The 23,036-nt window shown below is 43.2% G+C and overlaps 2 protein-coding genes across 8 annotated transcripts in view; one reads left to right on the top strand and one right to left on the bottom strand.

Moving 5' to 3' along the window:
- Window positions 1-10,378, bottom strand: part of FNBP1 (formin binding protein 1) — a 122,539-nt gene extending 112,161 nt beyond the window's left edge. The window contains exon 1 of one of the 6 annotated variants that reach the window (XM_073222899.1): window positions 10,302-10,378. Coding sequence is in view for 1 of the 6 variants with exons in the window: in XM_037007941.2 (XP_036863836.1) it covers window positions 3,432-3,455 (24 nt within the window). In the remaining 5 variants the exon portion in view is untranslated. Of the gene's footprint in view, window positions 1-802; window positions 983-3,431; window positions 3,724-10,301 lie in introns of those variants that run through there. The other 5 variants (XM_073222860.1, XM_037007941.2, XM_037007928.2 and 2 more) reach the window with 5 other exon arrangements.
- The window catches only part of GPR107 (G protein-coupled receptor 107), a 70,440-nt gene continuing 57,589 nt past the window's right edge, over window positions 10,186-23,036 (top strand). For both annotated transcript variants that reach the window (XM_073222946.1, XM_073222956.1), the window contains exon 1: window positions 10,186-10,604. In XM_073222946.1, coding sequence (XP_073079047.1) covers window positions 10,464-10,604 — 141 coding nt within the window. In that variant the 5' untranslated portion in view covers window positions 10,186-10,463. The remainder of the gene's footprint in view (window positions 10,605-23,036) is intronic.

The following is a 23,036-nucleotide window of genomic DNA, read 5'->3' as shown; positions in this document are numbered from 1 at the left end:
GTGTCTTGCCCACAGTAGCTATTATAAAAATTCATTAAGAGGCAACAGTTTGAAGGGTAGGATAGAAACTATTTTATTATATCCTAATCACTCTAAAACAGCCATTCAGGCTTTGTTACGACCTTCCGACAGAAAAACAGAAAGCCCCAATTTAACTACAAACTCATCCAATAAAGTTATTACATATTACAGGTTTTTAGTCCATTTTTATAGGTGTGTAACTTCCTGACTCTTCATGACTTCTCAAAACTTTCCTAGAATATGAAAGTTTACTCCTATAGTAGTGTTCAAAAGAAGAGAGAGATGGGGGTGGTGAAGGTTTTAGTCCAAAGCAGGATGTGGCTTAAGAGTAGGCCTTTACTGTAAAGTGCATGTTAAAAACCTGCAGTTTTAAAAGGCATATATGGTCTTTGACAAAAGTCCTAAAATGTGTGTAAAACCTGGTAGTGTTTGTGGAGATCTACGAAAGCTACCACCACCTGTTACAAATAACTCACAGCCACCCAAACCAATACTCGTCATCTCTCTCCATCTAGAAGCGTAGTTCTGCCAAGTTAGGCTTTAGCACCCCATCGTTATCTCATTACACATGTGCACGATCCCAAAGCCACCATTCAGAGAAAAACCTCAATCTGTGCCCTGTGAGGGCTGCCCAGCACACCACACTTTACCAAGTCTCACCACTGAAGAACTGGAGCTGCATTTTTCAGAGTCCTTCATCATTCCAATTAAAATAAACACACAAACAACTCAGATACTAATAAAACAAGGCAACTGAAAATAGACATTCGATTGAACTTACACTTGTTGGTAGTTCACCTTAAAACTCAAGACGTTGAACTTCTCTCACTAGGGCAAATATGTGTCCGTTCCCTTCTCTCTAGTAAACTATGATCCACTGGAGAGCAAAGGCTGATACTTCAGTGCAGTGCCTTTTTAAAACACTCTTCACCGACATATTCTTGCATATGTACAACTGCTCACCGACTGAAAAAAAATGTCAAGTATCACACACACTGGTCTCCCTTAAAAATCTTTCCCAATCATTTTTACTGTAGAAAATTCCAAGCATATACAGTAGGAAATATAGTCTCATGAGCCCTCCTTATCCAGCAGCTTCAGTGATTACCAACTCATGACCACTTGTGTTTCATTAATGTCCCCATCCAGTACCACCCCAATGTATTTTGAGGCAAATTCAGGACTTCCTGTCATTAATATATTTTCCAGTTCTATTTACTGTCAACAACTCCTTTTTGCTTCCTTCCTATCTCTCAACCCCCCAAAGAAGCGTACAGAATAATGTGGGCAATTGGAGCTATTTTATAGGTTTTCTTCCCTTATCTACTACGGCCTTTCTTCTGCATCACCTTCTGTAACATTCACCAACTTCACTGTGAAATGCCCATCACTGCATTCAGTTCGGTAACCATAGTCTAGCTACTTCACTGAGTAATATATTGTATTTCTACCTCTATGATCTCTTCACCTGTTTGAACAAAAGGAAAACAATGGTGCCACAATTTCTATTCTCTCGAAATTTATTTTATTTCTTCCCCACCCGGGATAAACTAAAAAGAGCTAAAGGTTGCAGAGAAGGAATAAAAGAAAGAAATACAGCACTTAAAAGGGTAGATTTTGCCTAATTAGGTGTGTGCAAATATTTTAAACCACCTGTTACCTCATTTTCAAGATAAATTATGCACGGGGAGGGCTGTGCAACACAGAGAAGACAAGTAGTGATTTCACAGCTGATGGACAGTGACTGTGAAGGGGTATGTGGGGGGAACTTGGTGAAGGGGGGAGTCTAGTAAACATAATGTTCTTCATGTAATTGTAGATTGATACCAAAATTAAAAATAAATAAATAAATAAATAAATAAATAAATAAATAAATAAATAAATAAATGAATAAATAATTTGTAAATATTAGCCGAAATTTTGGGTTCCTTTTTAGACAGAGGATGTTTATAAAATGAACTATTTTATTTTAAGGGAGCTAGTGCCTTCAGGATTTTGGTGTTAATAAGAGTTAACTGCTTCTGAGCCTAAGAAATGGTTATGTAAAAACAAAGCAAAAAAAAAAAATTAAAGGAGGATGCACTCTGTTTCTGGAGCTGCTCTAACCTTGTTTTATTTTAACATGAGATTTCTCGGACTCAGAGAGCAACCACCACCCACCCCACACTTTCTTCTCCACACCCTTTACAAATGGAATTCCGAAAGGAGGCACTTTCGAGTTCATCATGGGAAATGGCTCATCTTGAGAACATTTCAGTGCAACGGAGATTTCACCCACTCCTCCCCCCGGACACCGCACTGCCCAGCCCTCGCCCAGCGATTTCCCCGGAATCCGGAGGAAGGCAGGGAAAGATGCTCCATTCCAAGCCCAGCCTCTCCTCCGGAGCCCGGCCTGCGCACAGCCTCGCCCCGCGCTCCCCGGGGTCCGGGGAGAACGCGTCCGGACACTGCGCTGCTCCATTCCCCATCCACTCCCCGAGTAAGGATCTCGGCGGGGCGCTCCTCACCGCCAACCGTCCCCATCTGAAACTGTTTCCTCTGAGCAGCTCAAGAATTACGGGCCCCACGAATGCCTCTTCCGAAGGTGATAACCCAAGACCTCCCCCTAACTCCGACTACTCTCCCCTCCAGGCCAAACGTTGTAATCCCCACACCAAATCCAGGATCTCGGCTGCCCCTCAAGAAGTACAAGTGCGCCCCAAACCGTCACCGGTCAAAGTGCTTGCCTCTAGAGGGAAGACACCACTTCTCGCCCCTGTACCCCAAAACCCAAGTCCGCAGACCCGGCCGCGCCGAGGCCGCCCCGCCTCCGGGAGGAGCGCGGATCCGCCCGCACCTCCGCTGGGAGAAAGCCGCCCCAGGAACTCGCGGCTGGGGCGCCCGAAAAAACAGCGCAGCCCCGAAACCCGAGGGCCTCCACGCCCCCAGCGCAGCGGGCCGCGGCGCGCCGGTTACTCGCCCCGAGGGATTAAGGCTCTTACCCCCACACCGCTGCGGCCGGGAGGGGGAGGCCGGCCCGCGCCCCCTGCTCAGGCCTCCGCGGACACAGATCTGCGCCCGCAGCTCAGGCCCGCGGGGACCCGGACCCGCGCCCCTTGCGCAGGCCGCCAGGGGCCGGAGGGTCCTAATCCGCGCCCTCCCCTAGACCGCCGGGGACGCGGATCCGCGCCCCCTCTTCTGGCCGCCGGGGACACACACCTCCTCCCCTCGCCTCCGAAGGGCGAATCTCGCTCGCACCTCCGGCTCTGGCCAAGGCCGAAGAGGCGCACCCGGACCCGCGCCGCCTCCCCCGGCCGCGGGGACCCGGACCAGCGCGCCATCGCCGCCACCGGGGCAGCCCGGCCCGCGCCCCCTGCCCAAGCGCGCCGGACACCCCCCCCGCAGCCCGGCGGGCCCAGCCCCTCACTCACCCAGAGCTCGGTGCCCCAGCTCATGGTGCAGGGGGCGGGAAGGGGCGCGCCGCGCGGCGGGCGCGGCTCTCCGGTCCCACTCCCCGGCGATCCCTTCGCCCCTGGCGCTCCCTGCGATCGAGGAAAGCCTGTGCCCGCGCGGCCGCCGCCTCGTCCGGATCGCCCCCCTCTCCTCGGGTCTCCTCCTCCCAGTCGCTCCTCAGCAAAATGGCCCGAGGAAGCAGCAGCCGCTGCCGCCACAGAGCCCGCCCGCCGCCCGGCCCACACCGGGAGAGCGAGGGGAGGAGGGAAGGAGGGGAGTGGGGGCGGGGCTGAGCGCAGGGGGCGGGGCCGGCCTGACAGCTCGCGCACGCGCGCGCCCCGCCCCCGCCCCCGGCCCACCCTCGCCCCGGCGCCCTCCTCCAGGCCCGCGACGCCCCGGGGTCCGGAAGGACGCGGACGGAGGCAGGAGGACAGCCGGGACCTGGAACCGAGGGGACGCCCCCCCCCGAGTGTTCTTATTACTTATTAGCACCACTCTGCTCCTAGGTCAACCACTCGCCTTTGAACGTAGCTGGCCCCTGTTATTACCGATGCTCTGCGGAGGCCTGAGGTTGCTCCCCTGCGAAGAGCGCCACTTTGGACTTAAGGACAATAGCTTTCCCCTGCAGCCGTTGACGGTGACCGGAGTGCCCTCGGGATGCTGTTTCCCCGCCGCCCAACAGCCGCAGTGGCCCGAGGAGCCCAGTAGCTTTGCGCGGTGGGAGTGGGGCCTGGGAGGTGACGTCTGTGCACTCTACAGATAGAGACGTCGAGGGAAAGAGCAAGGCAAGCAGCTTCGAGTGGCTGGGAAAGGAATCCAGGGGCGCACAACCGGTGATTTGTAACGTCCGAAACCCCTGGCCCTCAAGAAGTACAAGTGCGCCCCAAACCGTCACCTGTTAAAGTGCTTGCCTCTTAGAGGGAAGACACCTCTTCTCGCAGGAAGACCTGCTTTCCAACTTGTTTAGCCAAGAAATGCCCAGACTTTAAACCATATTGCCGCTTGATGGGAAAAAGCAAAGGTGCTATGGGTCCACAGATCATGTGTTGGGATCCAGTCAGCCTCCCGCACGCACTAGCTGGGTGGCCTCAGACAGTACCCCACCTCTTTAGAGGCTCGTTGCCCCCACCTGCCAAATGGAGGTGATAATGCACCCGCTATGTGCTGGTGAGGACCAACATGAGCGCCTGTTACCTGGCCTATGGTTAGTAAAGAGCTAATTTTTAAATAGATACTGATTCCCTTTCTCTGTATTTCAAATACTCCCGACAAGCTATGGAGAATTTTTGGAGTTCCAACTCTTTACTGTTAATAACTAGGCCCTTTCTCCCCAACTTTTATTTCTTTCTCAGTTAATGCTACAGACTTTTTTGAGTAACTCTGGACTCCCAAAATGGGCCCCATTCTAGAAATATTTCACAATGATGCATCTACTATACCTACTACCTCCCAGCTTCAACCAGCTTATCATTCTCCTCCATGGCAGGGCGGAGCTAAAAAACCCTTGCAGATAAACCTCTCAGTGTACTTCCTTTGTTGGACAGATTTAACAATACATTTAAACTGTCAAAACTGTTTTGGTCTGGCTTTCTTCAGCTATTAGTTCCCCTCACGCCCTCTTTTTTGATGTGTGTGCTTAAGTATTTTGCTCTCACAGTTACCGGGTCTGGGAGCACTTCTCTGCAGAGCCTGCTAGGTATGTTAACAGAATTGCAGAATAATAGCCGGTGTGAGTTGGAGGGGTTAGAAATTCCAACAGCGCTGCACACAGTTTGCTTTGTGGAAATGCTGAAATGCAGGCTATCTAACAAGACCCTGCCTTGCTAGCCACCTCAACTTCCTTTCTTGTTAAGGCTTGACAATTTTTTTCCAGTCAAACGTAATGATCTAATCTTGACTGAGTTCTCGAAAACAGAGTGACCCCTTGTGAAAATCTGGTAAGCAGAAAGAAAAAACCACCTACTTACTGCTCTGGAGAAGAGGAAGAATCGGGGAGAAAGGAAGGGAGAGCAGAAGACAAAAGGAGACCTCATTGAGACGAAAACTTTTAAGATGGGTAAGCAGGAAAGTTATAGGAACCCATTAAAAGCTACAGCAATAGAACTATATGGGACTGAGTTAATCAGACCACACTTGCAAGTATCTTTAATTTCATTAAGTTTGGGTGGTAACTAGAAAAGGTTTGAAATTGTCAGAATCTTCAAAAAACAAAGGAAAAAGACACCATTGATCTTAAAGCAATGGAAACAAACAGGGTTCGGATAAAGAGAAATAAACCAGCAGAGAGAAAATAAATGAAATGTTCAGGAAGATCAAAATCCACTTCAGTTTCCCTTATAGTAAGAGGGAGTGATCCTAAGACAAGGAATCCTCACTATTAACAAATTACTGTGACTTGAACTACTTATGAATCAGTTTTCACAAGAAGTATTCTAAACCCTGTCTATGTAAATGATTGAATTCTGTAGGAGTCCAGTCTGTGTTATGTACACGTTTAACCTTTCAGTAATATCTAGAAAACACTGATTTACAAAGTTACCATTTTGGTGGGTGACTATGTAGGTTTCCACTGAATAATCTGATCACATGGACATAATTAGCCCTAAAATAAGGTACTAGACAAACAGAGACCCTGTTGGTGTGTAATTAAAGGCAAACAATTCTATTAGAGCTTTTTGGCAATTATAATGCTGCCTCCAATTAATACACATCTAATTCAGGGGCTTAGATGTATACATATTTCTATCATTATCTATCTTATCTATTTTAAAGGAGGTAGGTTTTGCAGTTGTTAAATTGGGATCCTAGCAACCCATGACATAGTAGATGTGCGGCCCTCAGCAACTTTTTTAAACTCTCTGAGCTTCAGTTTCCTCATTCATAAAACAGGGAAAATTGGTTATTTTGAGGCTAAAATGAAGGAGCTGGTGGTGAGCACAGGCTTTGGTGTTAGATTTGGACAGTCCTGCAGAAAGCTGTAGAGGTTTGGATGAATTATTTTCCTTCTCTACACCTCAGTTTCTTCCTCTATACAATGAAAATAATGCTACTTACTTCAAAGCAGTGAAGACTAGTGGCAGGACTTCGAAGATTAAAAGAAAGAACACAAGTTAAATGCTTAGCACATAAAGGCAGAGCATTGGTTCTCATTCTTTTCCTCCTGTTTCCTGGAGGGTTTTTAGTTATTATATGAAGTAAAAAAAAATCCTTTCAGCACTTCTGACGCAAGTTGATTATTACAACCAATGACAATTGACTAGCTATCTACTGGTGAAGCACTATTCCTAATTAATCTCAGGATATTTATTTTTTTCTCCTTTAAAATAGCTTCCATCAGTTTCTAGCTTAAAATTCTCCATTTGTTTAGCTCTTAAACTGCTCAGGAAGAACCCAAGAAATCAGTCAAGTGGAAAAAGCTGAAGTGGGATAAAAGCAGGAACTCTATGGTGAGTAGAATCTTGAAACTGCAACCAATTTTTGCACCTAATGGAATTCCCCTGAAGGCCCAAAAAATGTGCATAAAATCTGGAAAAACTGGCTGTCTCCTGGTTGAGCAAGTCACATACTTTACCTACAAGTTGAGGACAGGTGAATTTGAAATTTTTCTCTAACCCACAGGATCTAAGATGTGTCAGGGCCTGGCTTTTCCATGAAGATCACTCTGCAGGAAGACGTCACGGGCTTCCCCCATGCCCTAAGAAATGACATTTCAAGTCAAAGAATGAAAGTGACGTTTGATTTTTGAATGTATTCCTAGGCCCCAATTTGACCTGTAGTTCCCTACGCTGTGTTTATAGAGGTTTTGGTCTTGAAATATCTCCTCTTTTGATAAGAAAAACCAATGGTAATCCTGCCTTATTACAACTGGAGAATATTATCCCATTATTTACTTAAAGGATTTCTGGAAATTTCTAAACTGATGCCAAAATTATTATTATTATTAATGGCACGAGATTAAAAGTACAAATTCTGCTACTAGTGGCAACCTTTAGTGGGTCCTGCGAAGTTCGAGGAAATAGAAAAATAAAATGCACTTGACAACAGGACTAAAGATAAAAGCCAGGTTTAGGAGGTCTTTCTTTCCAAGTCTTTCAGGCTTTTTCAGCCAATATCTTAAAGTTTAATGCCCCTTTGAAAATGTCACAAGAGAGGAGCAGGCATAATTTGTTCTGTTGCTCAATATGTCTGTTTCCAGCTACAATATCATGATTATGCATATATTTTCTTGAAATTCTGGAAATCATGTGCCTAAATATAACTGCCAAGATAGTTTTCACAGAATTTTAAAAGTAACTCTCTATAAAATACTGTAAGCCTTTGTAATTAAGTGTTCCCTGTCTTATTTTGCTCAATTCCAAATTAATGACTGGCAAAATATAGTTCTTAAATAACTGAAGGAAGATTTTCCTCATAAACCTCTGTACAGATACCATTGGTATGTGACCTTGTGAAGGTCACATAATAATTCCCAAGGGAAAAGAAGGAATAAGAACCCAACTTCAAACCCTTGTAAAATTGTTTTCCAGAAACCAGTAAGACAAAAGTTTATAAACTACTTAGTTTCATCACTATTATATTATTAAATGAAATTAAGACTTTTCCTGATCATTCCTTGCTTTTAGAAGCCCATTATATTCAATTTTAAAGCCAGAGATTCTCAAAAATGGTAACTTTGAAAAAATAAAAATACTCCAAGGGATGGTAAACTGCCTTTAAAAACGAAACTGCTCTTAAAAAAACCACCTTTCCCTTGAACAAGTTTCATACTGAAGTGAGAAGCAGTTAACTATCTTTGGAATTTTCTTGATGCCTAAAAGAAAGAATCATTTATTTTATATTCCTACTACGTTCTTTCACGTTGCTGATTCTTAAGGCTTTCTGAAAAATTCTCTAGCACTGCATTGGATAACACATTGGTTACTCAGATTCTGGGCTTTTAATGTTTTGAAGAACTAAAATTGTAAGAATGAGAAAGCCATGTGTGGTACAGTGCAAGAAGCAAAGATCCACTGCTGAAGTAGATGAGGTTCCAGTCCTGGTTCTAAAGGGGTTTGCCCAACTAGTTGTGTGATTTTGAGAAAGTCACCGAAGTTCCTTAATTTATTTTCGTATCTGTTAAATAAGGTGAGTGGATCTGTTGATTATCTAAGGACCCTTCCAGCCTAATATGCAAACCAATTTCTTGTTACAACAATGCAGGACAGTTTAAACGCTGGGCTTTGTGGACGGAACCTGAAGGAGAGTTCCATCTAGGACATTTTTAAAGAGCAGGCCACCCTTGGATAAATTAATCAATCTAACCAAGTCTCAACTTGAAAAAAATGACTAAAAATATGTACTTTTATAAGTTTTTTGTGACATTAAATGAGATAATGTAGATACAGAGTACTTAGAATAATTGGTAAATTTAATTACTCAATAAATAAATGTAGCTATTATCATCTGTGTGAATTCACAAAATAATACTTTCTTGTCTCAACTTTATCTGTAAAATGAGGTAGTTAGAGCAGATGAAAATTCTGTTCAAAGATGTATGACTACATATTTGTAATAGATGGCCAAAAATCCACGACTGGAGCAAGAAGGGTTATTTTTTATGAACTCGTAAACATTGCCTTTCTGTCTTCCCAGCTCCACGTTAGTGCCCTACTTTTGTCCTCACAGGTGTGACATAACTTGTACCGGTTTTTTATTCAAGCAAAGAATTAATAGATTGATGACTTTTACTAAGATACGTGTATGGCTTTTACTAAGATGGCAAAAAAATCTAGGACACTCCCTTTCCTCCAACTCCCTCCCCTATTCTGCATTTTCCCAATTGATTTTTTTTAACCTGAGTGCAGCACTAAAATATATTTTAAGCTCCATAAAATACATCATGTTCATTCAGTTTCTAGTTCCGGTTAAAAACTTTAAGAATCTGATTCTGCCATAAAACACACTGGTACACTGAGTCACCCGGTGTTGGGATTCTTGGTGGTTTACACTCTCTTCTTTTGCTTAAATGATTTCACACAAAGAGCATGCGTTACTTACGTGGCAAGCTAAAAAAAGAATACAAAAACTGAATAAATCTGGCCGGTCTATTGTTAATATTAATAAGCACGTTTTTCTAGAACTCCTTGATTTAAAAAAGTGATGAGAGGCGGGAACCAACTACGGACTCCTCTCACTAAAAATCTCCCTATAAATTCCACAGATCAGAAGCTAAGAAAGTTTCCACACAGAATTAAGAGAAAAACGTTGAGTCAGACTCTAGGGCTCGTATGAAATAGCATGAATAACACACTAGTCAAAAGTTTCCATGTGATTCCCAGATCAACCTGGAACTTTCCAGAGCCTTCAGTTTGCTTACCTGTGAAGTAGGGCTAATGATAATACCCACCTCCTACCTCATCGGATTGTTCGAAGGATGAATTCAGTAATGCACACAAAATGCCTAACCAAGTGTCTGATCAGGGCTCAATAAACTATATTACTGCAAACATTTCATAGCTGACATTTTAGTGTGAAGTGTCTCAAAAAAAAAACCCCAAGAGACTTCTGGCAAGCCAGGAACTTGGTATTGTCCACCGAGTCAACGCCGCTCATGAACTCAGTCCAGCCAACAGCCAGGCGCGGCGCGGTAGCCACTGTGCAAGACAGAATTGGGGTCTCCCTAGGGTGGCGGTCCCACAGGCTCGAGATCGCTTTCAAAGCTATGCGGGGCAGAGGTGAGGCTCCAGCTGGTCTGGACAGGAGACGGTTGCCATGGCAACCGCCACGGATGGTCATTTAGCGCTCCACCTCTTCCGGCTGAACTGAAAGTCCGCACAGGGAAGACAAACCGCACGCCCCGAGGTGGATACCTGAGGCCTCTCGGCGCCTTCGCCGGCCGCGCGCTCCGGGAAAAGGCCGACAGCACCACGGCGCCGGCCGCCGGGCCCGTCTTCCCGGCCCTTCCGGGGACCGCCGTCCTTTAACCCCGGAAGTAGGCGGGGGAGGAAGCGGCCGGTGATGCTGGAACAAAGATGGCCGCTTTGGCGCCCGTCGGTCCCGCGGGTCCCCGCTGTCGTCCGCTAACTGCGGGCCTCCGGCTGCTTCCGCTCCTGGGGCTGCTGCAGCTGCTGGCCGAGCCCGGCCTCGGCCGCGTCCACCACCTGGCGCTCAAGGTAAGGCCGGCCGGGGCTGAGCAGGGCCGCGCCAGGCCGGGGGGCAGAGGCCGAGGCCGCTTCCCTGGGGCCGGGGCCGGGCGACGGTGTCTCGGACCGAGTGCTGCCCTCCCCGCTTCCCGCCCCTGGGCACGGCCTCTCCGAGAGGGGTCTGCAACCGGGAACCAGGGGAGTGGCCGGGGCCCTCTGGTCGTCGAGTAGGGGCAGGACGATTCGAGCTGGGAGAGGGGAAGGGGCCGAACTGCGGCGTAACCCCGAAGGACTCGGGAAGCCGGGCGGGCAACCCCTGCCGGCTTCCCTAGGTTCCTCGCCCATAGCACCCTGCTCTTCCTCCAGTCGTCTCACTTGCAACTTTTGTCCCCGACTTCCCTGGTCCGCGGTATCCACTTTTCCATCGTCTTGTGCCCTTTGTGCGCGAAACCTTATCCTTAGTTTCCCGGTTCGGTTTAGGGCGCCGTCTGGACTGGTCAGAGCTGGAATCTGCAGAACTTTCAAATCTTACTTGAAATACATGACAGAAAATTTAAAACCAGCATTAAAAATGTTTATAATTAGAGGTCTGCCGTTTTCTTTCACACTGCCCCCAGTGTCTAGGGAAGAGATTTATGATAGGCACTAGATCTTGCTTTATAACTCACAACTAAAAGTCGTCCAAGCTTCCAAGCGGTTCAGCAGGTTAATACATATGTGGGGACTAGAAAAAGAAACCGTTATGCCCCAAAGCCTTGTACATTAGTTTCACAGTGTACAATTTTCTAAGAAGTGTGATATTGTGGAAGTTGGTCTTATTAAAACACATTACCAAACCATGAAGCATTATATTTTGTGAACAACCTAGATGTGAAAGAATACAGAATCTAGGTTAAAAATCCTGGCCAGACCCATACCCCATACTTTCGGGTATCAGCATTTGTTTGTAAATAAAAATTATGGTTCTTAACCACAGGGAGATAGGTGGGTCTTGGCTCCTTTTGTAAATCTGCTGAAAGCTATAGAACCTCTCCCTGGAGAAGTGCAGGTAGAAGTGTAGGCAGAACTTTCTTGGAATTTCTGATACTCAAGAATCCTTCTGAAGCTTATCCATAGGCCCCGGCCCCCCGGGTTTATGACTCCAATTTAAGAACTACTGATCTTTAAATTCTTTCATTTTATAGTTCAGGCTCCTGAGGCTTAAGATTAAATAGTATAACTGGATTCATACAAGTTATAAACTAGAGACAAAGCTAAGAGGAGTAGGACACACTGGAATGTGTCTCTTGGTTCCCAGTTCGGTGCTCTTTGTAGGTTTCCAGAATTGTGATTTCAGGTGGCTGTCATTGTTAGGTAAATATTAACAGTATTGGTATATATGAAAATGTGTAGTAACCTCAGGCATAGAAGCATTGAATTGTTATAACTCTGGGGATTGATTCTACCTGTTGTGCTAAATTACTTAATGTTTTTCATCAGTAACATGTTTTGTAAGTACCGGGATGCACATTCAGTAATCAAGTGCTTCTTTTATTTTTATTTTTATTTTTATTTTTTGATTTTGGTATCATTAATGTACAATTCCTTGAACAACATTATGGTTGCTAGACTCCCCCTATTATCAAGTCCCCCCCACATACCCCATTACAGTCACTGTCCATCAGTGTAGTAAGATGCTATAGAATCATTACTTGTCTTCTCTGTATATACTGCCTTTCCCGTGTCTACCTGCTCCCCACCACTACGTTATGTGTGCTAATTGTAATGCCCCCTTTTCCCCCTTATCCCTTCCTTCCCACCCATCCTCCCCAGTCCCTTTCCCTTTGGTAACTGTTGGTCTGTTCTTGGGTTCTGTGAGTCTGCTGCTGTTTTGTTCCTTCCGTTTTTTCTTTGTTCCTATGTTCCACAGATGAGTGAAATCATTTGATACTTGTCTTTCTCTGCCTGGCTTATTTCACTGAGCATAATACCCTCTAGCTCCATCCATGTTGTTGCAAATGGTAGGATTTGTTTTCTTCTTATGGCTGAAGAGTATTCCATTGTGTATATGTATCACATCTTCTTTATCCATTCATCTACTGATGGACACTTAGGTTGCTTTCATTTCTTGTCTATTGTAAATAGTGCTGTGATAAACATAGGGGTGCATATGTCTTTTTGAAACTGGGATCCTGCATTCTTAGGGTAAATTCCTAGGAGTGGAATTCCTGGGTCAAATGGTATTTCTATTTTTAGGTTTTTGAGGAACCTCCATACTGCTTTCCACAATGGTTGAACTAGTTTACATTCCCACCAGCAGTGTAGGAGGGTTCCCCTTTCCCCACATCCTTGCCAGCATTTGTTGTTGTTTGTATTTTGGATATGGGCCATCCTAACTCATGTGGTCATCAAGTATTTCTTTTAAAGTAAATGTTGACTTCTTGCCCAAGGAAACAGAGAGAACCTGTTAGAGCAGCAACATTAGATTGTATTGTTTTTCAGGAGACTGAGAGGTAGGAGACTTGATCAGGTCATAGACCCAGACTGGCAAGAATAACAAGAATTCACCCAGTACCAGAAATATGCATTGATCTTTTTAAAAACATTTTATCATGGGGCATTTCAAACATAGGCTGATAGTAAGCAGGGTGAACTCCCACATTCCTGACATCCAGCCTCAGGGACCATTAACCAGTGGGTAATTCTGTCCCATCCCCACACACATAACTTTTCTCTTCACATTCTTCATTTTTTTAAATTGGAAGTTAGTCCTTTCATTGTTTCATTCATTTTTCTTATCCCATCCTACATTTTCCATCATTCTTTGGGTTTTCCCAATCTTCTCAAATTCCTTGATACCTTGTCTTTATCAAACAAGTTTATTGAAGTACAATTTACCATAAAGTTCACTCATTTTAAATGAACAATTCAATGATTGTTAGTAAGTTTACCAAATTTTACAGCTATCACCACAATTCAGCTGTAGAACATTTCCGTAAGATTAGGACATTTCTCCACATGATCTCTTGTGATAGTTTACAAGGAATTCCCATACTCAGCCCCAAGCAACCTCTGATCTACTTTCTGTCTCTATAGATTTGCCCTTTCTAGGTATTTCATATAAAGGGAATCATACAGTATGTGATCTTTTGCATCTGACTTCTTTACTTGTATTTTTGTTGTTCATCCATGTGGTACCATGTTGTGAATAAAATGAAAGTTCCTGTGGCCAGGATTCTCACCTGGTCCTGGTTGGCTAGCTCACTACACATGTGTGGGCAATGCATTGTTATTGACTCTATATATAAAGAGCCCTGCCCAGTGCTCTAGGCCACATGCTGGCATGGCTGCAAGGCTGCAGGAGAGCAGAGCAGAGGTTGGAGTGGTGGCAGTGCCAAGGACAGAGGCCCAGAGGACGGCTGTGTGGACAGAGAGGCCCAGAGGCAGAGACTGGCTTGCTGCATGCGGACTCGCACTGAGTGAAGGGGATTTTAGTGATTGACCTGACACCATGGAAATAAAGTTGGGTATAACCCTATCACCCCAGGACCGTTCTACTGTCATTTCTTTGGTCACACTAAATCCACAGTGAACTTGTCCGTGGCTGAAAGTCACTGGCAAGACACATGTGTTAGTAATTCATTCCTTTTTATGGCTCAATACTGTTCCATCGTATGGACATACCACATTTTTCTTAGCCATTCACCAGTTGATGGATACTGTTTTTTTCTCATTTTTGGCCATTGTGAATAATGCTGCTACAGACATCACATGCAAGTCTTTGTGGGGACAAATGTTACTATGTTGATCTAGATCCTTGGTAAGAATCTAGAGTCTTCATGGTGTTTGGATTCGATTTTTTGACAAGACTGCACCAGAAGTGCATGTTTTTCTTTTTGTCATGTTGTCCCCTGTTGATATCCAGTGCTTATATCCCTTTGTGTCTTAGTCTGTTCAGGCTGGGTAACTTACAAATAACATCAACTTGTTTTTCACAGTTCTTGAGGCTGAGAAGTCCAAGATCAAGGAATGGTCGCATTTTGGTGAGGGCCCTCTTTCTGTTTCACCGCTGGCACCCTCTTGCTGTGTCCTCGGTAGTGGAATGGGTGAGGGAGCTCTCTTTAATAAGATCACTAATCCCATTCACAAAGGCTTTGCCCTCATGATGTAAGTGCCTCCCAAAGCTCTCACTCCCTAATACTGTCATCTCTGGGGGTTAGGATTTCAACATATGAAATTTGAGGGGACACAGACCTTCAGACAGTGGCAGTTAAGTATATTGATCTTTCTGTGCCATTTGGTATTAAAGTATAGGACTGTCTTGATTGAGTTATATATTTTATTTTATGGCAGATCTTGTTATATTTCTCAAAGATGGCACACAAGACAGTGGGAAAGCATATAAAATGCAAACAAGTATCATGTCTTATTCGTGTGCTAAGAAACATTTATAGATTGTGTATATTAGGTATGGTCCCTGTGACCACTGAGGTTGCAGATCAGTAGAAAACAAGATATGGTCCCCCATTTTGTAAGTACAATATAGATTTCTCTCTTGGTTGATGGGAATTTTTCTTAAGTATTTTAATACTTCTTGACTTCATAGACTCAAGATATGAACTGTAATTTAGCTTATTCTGGATGATGGGTAGTTTCCATTCATTTATTCAGTAAACATTTTCTGAGTCCTAACTTTGAACAGATGGTCTTTAAATGATCATTGATGGAGCTAATGGGGTTAGCGGTGGGGAAGCAAGCTGAACTGCCACTCCTTAGGTGAGACTGGAGGGTGGTAGCACTGGGCTGGAGGTCAAGGATGCATTCTAAGAAAGTTCTAAAAGTGTACGATGAGCTCCAACCTGAGAGTTGACCTTTCCGTGACTCTCACTGGATCAGACCGTAAATGGCACTCTTAAAAGTTCTTCCCATCAAATAGTATCAGGAATGAAAATCTAAGCTATACCTACCACTTCAGGAAAGTTACTGTTCCAGCAAACAGTCTAGCAGATCAGCTTATTTCTTTGGTCATCAAGGAGACATATTCAGTTGACTCACACAGCAGAGGAAAATGTCTGTATCAGTGTTTTTCACATTATGTGTTTGACCCATTAGTAGGTCATGAAATCAATTCTGTGAGTCATGGTGAGCAGTTTTAAAAAACAACATAAAATATCAGAGTGCTTTGCATGAATCCTTTGCCAGAATTGGAATTCTGAGGAGTTCCAAGAATTCAAGGAATACTAAGATCAATTTCAAATATCTTTATATGAAAAGATAATTAATGGAGGGGATGTGATGAATAGAATATGTTAGCTAAAAAATGATTTTTCAATCATTTGTCCACTGGTCAGTATCCTTTTTAATTTTCATAAAAACAGGGTTAATGTTTAGTCTAGTTTTAGACTAGACTGTTGCCGTGGCTTGCAACCAGATGTGAATTCAGATGTTCAGCTGAGATGCAGTTGCAAACTACATTTTTTGGAAAGAAGGTATATAGGCTGTACACACACACACACACACACACACACACACACACACACACACACACACACACACATTTTGAGTTAGTGGCAGTTACAACATTTTAATAAAAATTGCTTTTAAAGTGGATTGTTTCTTTTTTAAAAGAAATACTGAAATGAAATGAAATATGCAGAAGCATGTTCAAGTTCAATTGTTGGATCTGGAAACATGAATAGTGACAATATTGAGAAAAATACTGGCTCTAATCTGCAAACTTCAACTTCATTTGAGCCACATTTCAAAAAGAAAAAAGTAAGTCTAAGACATTATAATGAAGATTATTTAAAATATGGTTTTATCAATTGTGAAAAACCCTTTGAAAACGACAGACCTCAGCATATTATTTGCAATAATATTCTTGCAAATGAAAGCTTAAAACCTTCAACATTAAAAAACCACTTAGACATTCAGCATGCTGAACTTATAAGCCTCTTAAATATTTCAAAGAAAGAAAACACGTAAAGTTATCAACACAATTTCATAATTCTACTACTGTTACTGAAAAGGCCTTATCATTGTATCTAGTTGCATTTTGGTGGCAGAAGGGAAAATGGCTCACATAGCTGCTGGAAAAAGTAAAAAGTATTCTTCCAGCATGTTTGGACATGTTGCATACAATTTTCAATGATATATGAACTGACAAATTAAGATCTATATCTGGTGATAACACAGTATCTCTTCGAATCTGTACTATCCCAGAACATTTATAAACAATGCTTACTACTGGGTTACAGTCTGGTGTAGATTTTGCGACCCAGCTTGGTGAAAGCACTGATGTTGGAAGCCGCCCGGTGCTTTCAGTTTCTGTCACATGTCTGTGGCCAAATGATTGTGTGGAGGATGTGTTGTGTTGTTTAAATTTAATCTCACACCTAAGTGGATTAGATGTTTTTACAGAATTAGAAAAGTGTGCTGTTGGCCAGTATAAATAAAACTGGAAAAACTGCAAAGGAATTGCAAGTGATGGAGCGGCAAAAAAACTGGGAAGCACAGCAGAGTAATTTAAAAAGTGCCAACAAAACTTACTAATAATGGTGCTGTGTGAAATTATTGTTCTATATATCATGAAGCTTTAGCATCCAGAGAAAATTCACAGAATCTCATGGAAGTATTGAAAAATGCAGTGAAAGTTGTTCATTTTTATTAAAGGCAGCTCACTAAATAGCTGACTTCTTGAAACATTTTGTTCAGAGATTGGAACTAATCATACCCACTTACTGTATCATACCAAAGTCCTTTGGATGTCTCGTGGGAAAATACTAAGTGGGGTTTACGAACTCAGGAATGAGATTTATGTTTTTCCCACTGAAATATAAAATCTTATTTGGCAAGTATTTTTGAAGATGAGATGAGAAAATGGCATATTTAACCAGCATTTTTGGCACTCTTAGTGAACCGAGTTTAAAACGACATGGGAAAAACAGTGATGTATTCCAAAGAATTGAACATATCCAAGCATTCCAAAAGAGGTCGTGGCAAGCCGACTTAAAAGCAATCATCCTAGCTGCTACATGTTGCCAAGATTTTTGCAACATAGTGAAGAGAATATCACTAATGAAAACATTTTGAAAGAAATAATATTAGAGATACTGTTGCATCTCACTCCTCGGTCTCAAACTTCTAACTGTTTCTTCCCAGAAGAGAAATTTGAAACATAGAGAAAACTGTTGGGTTAAAGATCCATTTGCTTTTAGAAACCAGAATCAATAATTGAGTTTAACTTGGTGCCTGAAGAAGAAAATGAGTTATTGCAGCTTAGTTCTTCATATACACTGAAGAATGATTCTGAAACATTAAGTTTATCAGCATTTTGGGTTTAAGATAAAGGAAGACTTCCCTCTGCTAAGTAGAAGGACTGTCTTGCTATTATTACTTTTCACAACAACTAGTTTGTGTGAACTAGGATTTTCAGTCTTAAAAACAAAGGAAAGAATTGGATTGACTGGAGCAGCAGGTACGTGGCAACATTATCCTTCTATGTTCCAGACTGGAATGAATTTAAGAACAGGCACACACACTCATCACATTAAATAAATCTTACCTGGAAAAAAAATCACTGATATTATTTTAATAGTCATTTTCTAATTCTTCTTAATGGGATAAAAAAAGGATAATCCAAGTTTTATGCCAAGAATTGTCTGAAAATAGCTTTTATGTTGTTGACTTTTGTGTTTACAAATATAAAATATTTTGATAACTGGTCATTAGCTTTCAGGTAGCCACTGCAAAGTAGTTAGTGGCCAGGAAGTGTCTTGTTAGAGCTTTGAGTGCTCTGATTTAACTTGGGCAATTCTTGGGTCGAGTACTTACTTTTATGATAATTATCCACAAATGATAACTCAATCAGTACTTTTTACCAGCAGTTTAACACAGTGCAGGAAGAAACATGACTTTGGAATGATTGGACAGATTTGAATTGGAATCCTGACTTCCATTAAATGATACATAATGTTTGGCTAATCACATAAGAAGTCCTCTTCACTGATGGTATCAGGAAGTGTTAAGTGAAAAGGTAAATTAAAGCAGAAACAAAAAATTCATGTGTACCTCAGATGTTTTGTTTTTACTTAAAACCTACCAATATATATATGTTCGTTGCCCAAAATGAGTGATTTTAAGCTTACTAGCTGACTTTGCAACACACACTCTTACTAATTCAGCAGATATTTATCAGGCATCTATTTATTATATGCTAAGCAGGCACTATTCTAGATACACCTGTGTCAGTGGACAGAGCCACGCCCTTACCTGCATGGTTTTCCTTGTAGTGGTAATGGACAGTAAGCTCTGAAACTGTGAACACCCAAGTCATGTAGTGGGGATGACTTGATAAGCAAATAAAGCAAAGCAGTGTTGGGATAAAGAATAATGGGATTGGAGCCTACTCTGGATTGGCTGTCCTGGGAGAGCCTCTGAAGAAGAGGTGATTCTGAGCAGAAACTGAAAGAATGAACTGAGCATTTGAGGAACTAGAGAAGAGTGTTTACAGGCAGAGGAAACAGGAAGGGCAAAGGCCCTGAGTGGGCAGTCTTCATTCATTTGACTGTGGAACTTGGAGGCCTTTGTGGCTGGAGTAGAGAGGTCTGGGAAGGAGCAAGACAAGAGGCAGTGGAAGCTGTGCTGAGATGTGTAGGTTTTCTTTTGTGTGGGGAGAGACCTGCCCGGGTTTTTGATGTAAGGGAACCGCTCCCTGAAGAGACGTTAAGGCTGAGATTGGCAAGTGAGCAAGAATAGCCAGGGTGGGTTGAGTTAGCGTGTGCATGCAAGAGCAGGCAGGACGAGATGGCTGTTCACACGCTGCTCTGCTCTTCAGTTCCCTTGCCTGTAGAACAGCGGTAGCGGTCACTTTCTCCCGTGTAGTTATCAGGCTCAGGTATACTTTATGTAAAATAAGAACAGAGTAGTAGAACAAACTAAATAGTAGTGAATTTGTTCAACATATACTAAATGCCCACTGTGTGCTAGGCACTAGAAATGCACAAAGGAGACAGACACGGAAATGGATGGCTTTGCTACAGCATGCCCAGGGAGTGAGGGAGCAGTCCTGAACCCTTTAGGGGAGGATAAGATGGAAGATTGCCTGTAAGAGGTAACATCTGATTTGAACCTTAAGAGTTTGTGTGTTAGGAAAAAGAATCAACCAAGAGAAGCACATGAGAAGAGGCTAGTCCACTCGGGACAGCCCCATGAGCATGGTGGCAAGAAGCAGTCCACTGTGCGCGGTGTTGGGGTGTGAAGGGTGAAGGGCAGAGCAGAAGTGTAGAGAGGTAGTCCTTTGCAACATGTGGAGGTGTTGAATCCCTGGCTTCAGCTCCGGGGAGCCACTGAAGTTTTTTAGACTGGAGTGACCGAGATAAGATTGCATTTTGGATAGATAGGTTTCTCAGCGCGCTCGACACGAGCTGTGCGCTAGGCAGGCATGATGGGAAGCAAGGGCCGGGCCATGTTATAGATGCAGTGTAGATGAGATGAGGCCCTAAAGTAGGGCAGTGGGGGGAGAAGGGAGAAGAGGGTATACCCACCAGATATTTAACAGGTAAATGATAGACAAATGGGGGTGAGAAAGGAGGTGGCATCTAAGTCACTGGCAGAGGTTATAAAAGTGGATGTTGGTGTCACCACCAACAGGGGGAAGATGAGATACTACTGTTAATGTGATGTAAGAGTTGGGCAGTGAACAGGAGCCAGCTGCATATTAATCCTCAGATTGCAGACATATGTTCCCACCCTCCCACTCACGTTCATGGTGGAAAGGTTAAGGTGGGGGCTATGGTTGTGTTTTGCAGGATGTGAAGAGTAGTTCCTGTGTCATTACCAGCAGAGCGGAATTACTCCTCTTGGTTATATCAAACCAGCAGAGTGAGGCACTGAAGTTGGGCTTGAACACCTGCTGTTCTTCAGTTACTTGGTGGGGCCAAAGGCAGCAGGGTTCCATTTTGGTTGGGCATGGATAAGGTGATTCGGGGTTGTTTTCATCTTTCTGCCTTTTCCTACCTATTTTTATGCCCCAAATCGGAATAGTCTGTAGCACTGTGAAGGTTATTTTCAACACCAGTACCTGGCCATTTGAACTAGAAAGGCTGCTAATCTCAGTGCACACTAAAGATCTCTTGTCCAGACATCTCAGTGTTTGATCTCTTTTAGGCACGAATATCTATTAAGGCATCTGTTCTTTGGCATATGTGTATACAAACATAATACCCCGTATTTCAGTGACATTAAGTGACGTAAGTGGTGGCATATATACCAATTTGCTTTCTTCTGACAATGCTAGTGTAGAATAATCAAATACTTGATTGCTAGAGTTTCTTAATAAAACAGCCCTGAATATTCCCATCATTGTGTTGTCTTTTTTTCCACTTTTATTACCCCTGCTCCTTCCACTGCTGCTGCTGTAGATGTTTACTTATTATTTTTCTGCCCAGTGCATCCTCCCCTGTGGTTTATTAATTTTTTTCAACAGTAGAAAAGAAGTTGGGGCCAAAAAATACTGTCTGTACAATGCAATAGGTTTTCTTTTCCTTCATCTTTTTAGTTGAAGAATGATAATAAAAATATGGGCCAAGTAATTGAGTGCTAGAACACTTCAGTGTAAGTGATTAAGAAGATGGATATATATACTAGGTTGACTAGTGGCTCCAAAATTAGTGTCTACCCGGAACCTCAGAATGTGGCCTTGTTTGGAAACAGGGTCTTTGCAGACGTTAAGCAGATAAGATTAGGTCTTACTGGATTAGGATGGGCCCTGATTCCAATATGACTGGTGACCTTGTAAGAGGAGACACACAGAGGGAAGAAGGCCACTGGAAGACAGAAGCAGAGACCGGAGCGGTGCAGCTGCAAACAGAACACTCAGGATTGCTGGCGGCCACCGGCAGCTCCGAAGAGGCAAAGAAGGCTTTTTCCCTTCATGCCCTTGGAGGCAGACCAGCCATGCTTGCACCTTAACTTTGGACATAGAGGCTGCAGAACTGTGAGAGAATAAATTCCTGTTGTTTTAAGCTCCCCAGTCTGTGGGTATTTGTTAGAGCAGCCCTAGGAAATGAATGCAGCATATAATAACCTCACTTCAAAGCTCTACCTTTATAGCAATGTGGTATTTGTTTTCAAGTAATAACTTCTGAAGAACATTTTTAGCAATTTAGTGATGACTGTAAGTGGGTAAATCAAAGCCCTCTGTACAAATATGCTAGAGCCACTGCCAGCCAATCAGGATCCACCTGATCACACTTGCCGCATGTGGTAGATCTTCCTTAAACCAGTGGCTGTAGTAGCCCCACTGCAGACTGCTTTGTGAATCACATTTCCACCACTCCCTGTCCCCCTACTCCCACCCCAAAAAAGTATCTGAAAACTTCTGGGAAATTGAAAGGGAATCTTCCTCATCTAGGCGCATTGACTGTTAGCTGGTTTGTTCTGGTAAATCTCAAATCCTTTCTAGGCATGCTTCCAAAACTGTGATCAATATGTAAAACTAATGTGTGCTTGCAGCTGTGCCTATAGGTTAGCGTTGTCTGTCCAGAATGTTGACCAGGGTGGTGTAGAAAAGTGTACAGTTGCAACAGTATGAGGTCAAACCCACTGTGAGCGTGTGAAGAGAGCTTGGTTAGGGCAGCCAGCGTCTCAGTCAAGGCAACTCAGAGTGAAGATAGTGAGAGAGCTCGGGAGGGTGACACTGAGGTAGATGCTGGTGACCTATTCGGTGTTATTTTAAATTTTTCATCCCTCTTAAGTATGCTGCCAAAATTCTAGACTACGAGACTGCACTGTCCACAGGGAGGTTGAGACTGTTGGATCAGTGACAGATGTTCCTGGCTCATAGAGAAAATGAGGTGACCTAAATTTTAAGTGATGGTAAGAGCTACTTGTTATAAAGTATCTACTATCAGCCAGAGACTATGCTAAATATTTGATGTTTTTCATTCATTTACTCCTCATAGCAGCCCTTTGAAATCTATGTTACTATCCCTACTTTATAAATTAGGAATGCAAAACTCAGGTTGCACATGTGGGAGAGTCAGAATTTGAACCCAAGATCAGTACTCCTTCCATCTTAGCACTTGCTAGGGCGACCAGCCCTCAGTGACTGTGAAGGGCATGGCCCTGATTGCCAGCACCCCCAGACTTCTGTGTTTCTCATTTTCTTTCAGCTTTCTGTAGTTTTTCTCTCTCCTCATGTGCTGCTTAGCTGTCAGATTTTTGTTTTATGAGTGAATTTGACCTCATTCCATTTGTGAATCGCTGTCTGTATGCTGTGAGCCAAGAATTTGAATGTTAAGCTTCTTAGGGGAGTGTCTGCTACCATTAAGAGTAGGCAGACAATAAATTAATGGTAGATAGTATTCTTGGTTTTTTTCTATTAGAGAAACCAATTGTGGGTACTTAAAAAACACATTGCTTACTTTTCAGATCTGGTATTTGTTTTAATCAGGTCACAAACTTAGACACTGTTAGAAGCTA

Source organism: Manis javanica, chromosome 2 (genome assembly GCF_040802235.1).
Source record: "Manis javanica isolate MJ-LG chromosome 2, MJ_LKY, whole genome shotgun sequence".
Taxonomy (NCBI): Eukaryota; Metazoa; Chordata; class Mammalia; order Pholidota; family Manidae; genus Manis; species Manis javanica.
The sequence above is the reverse complement of the archived record's forward strand: the minus strand, read 5'-3'. Positions and strand labels throughout refer to the sequence as shown.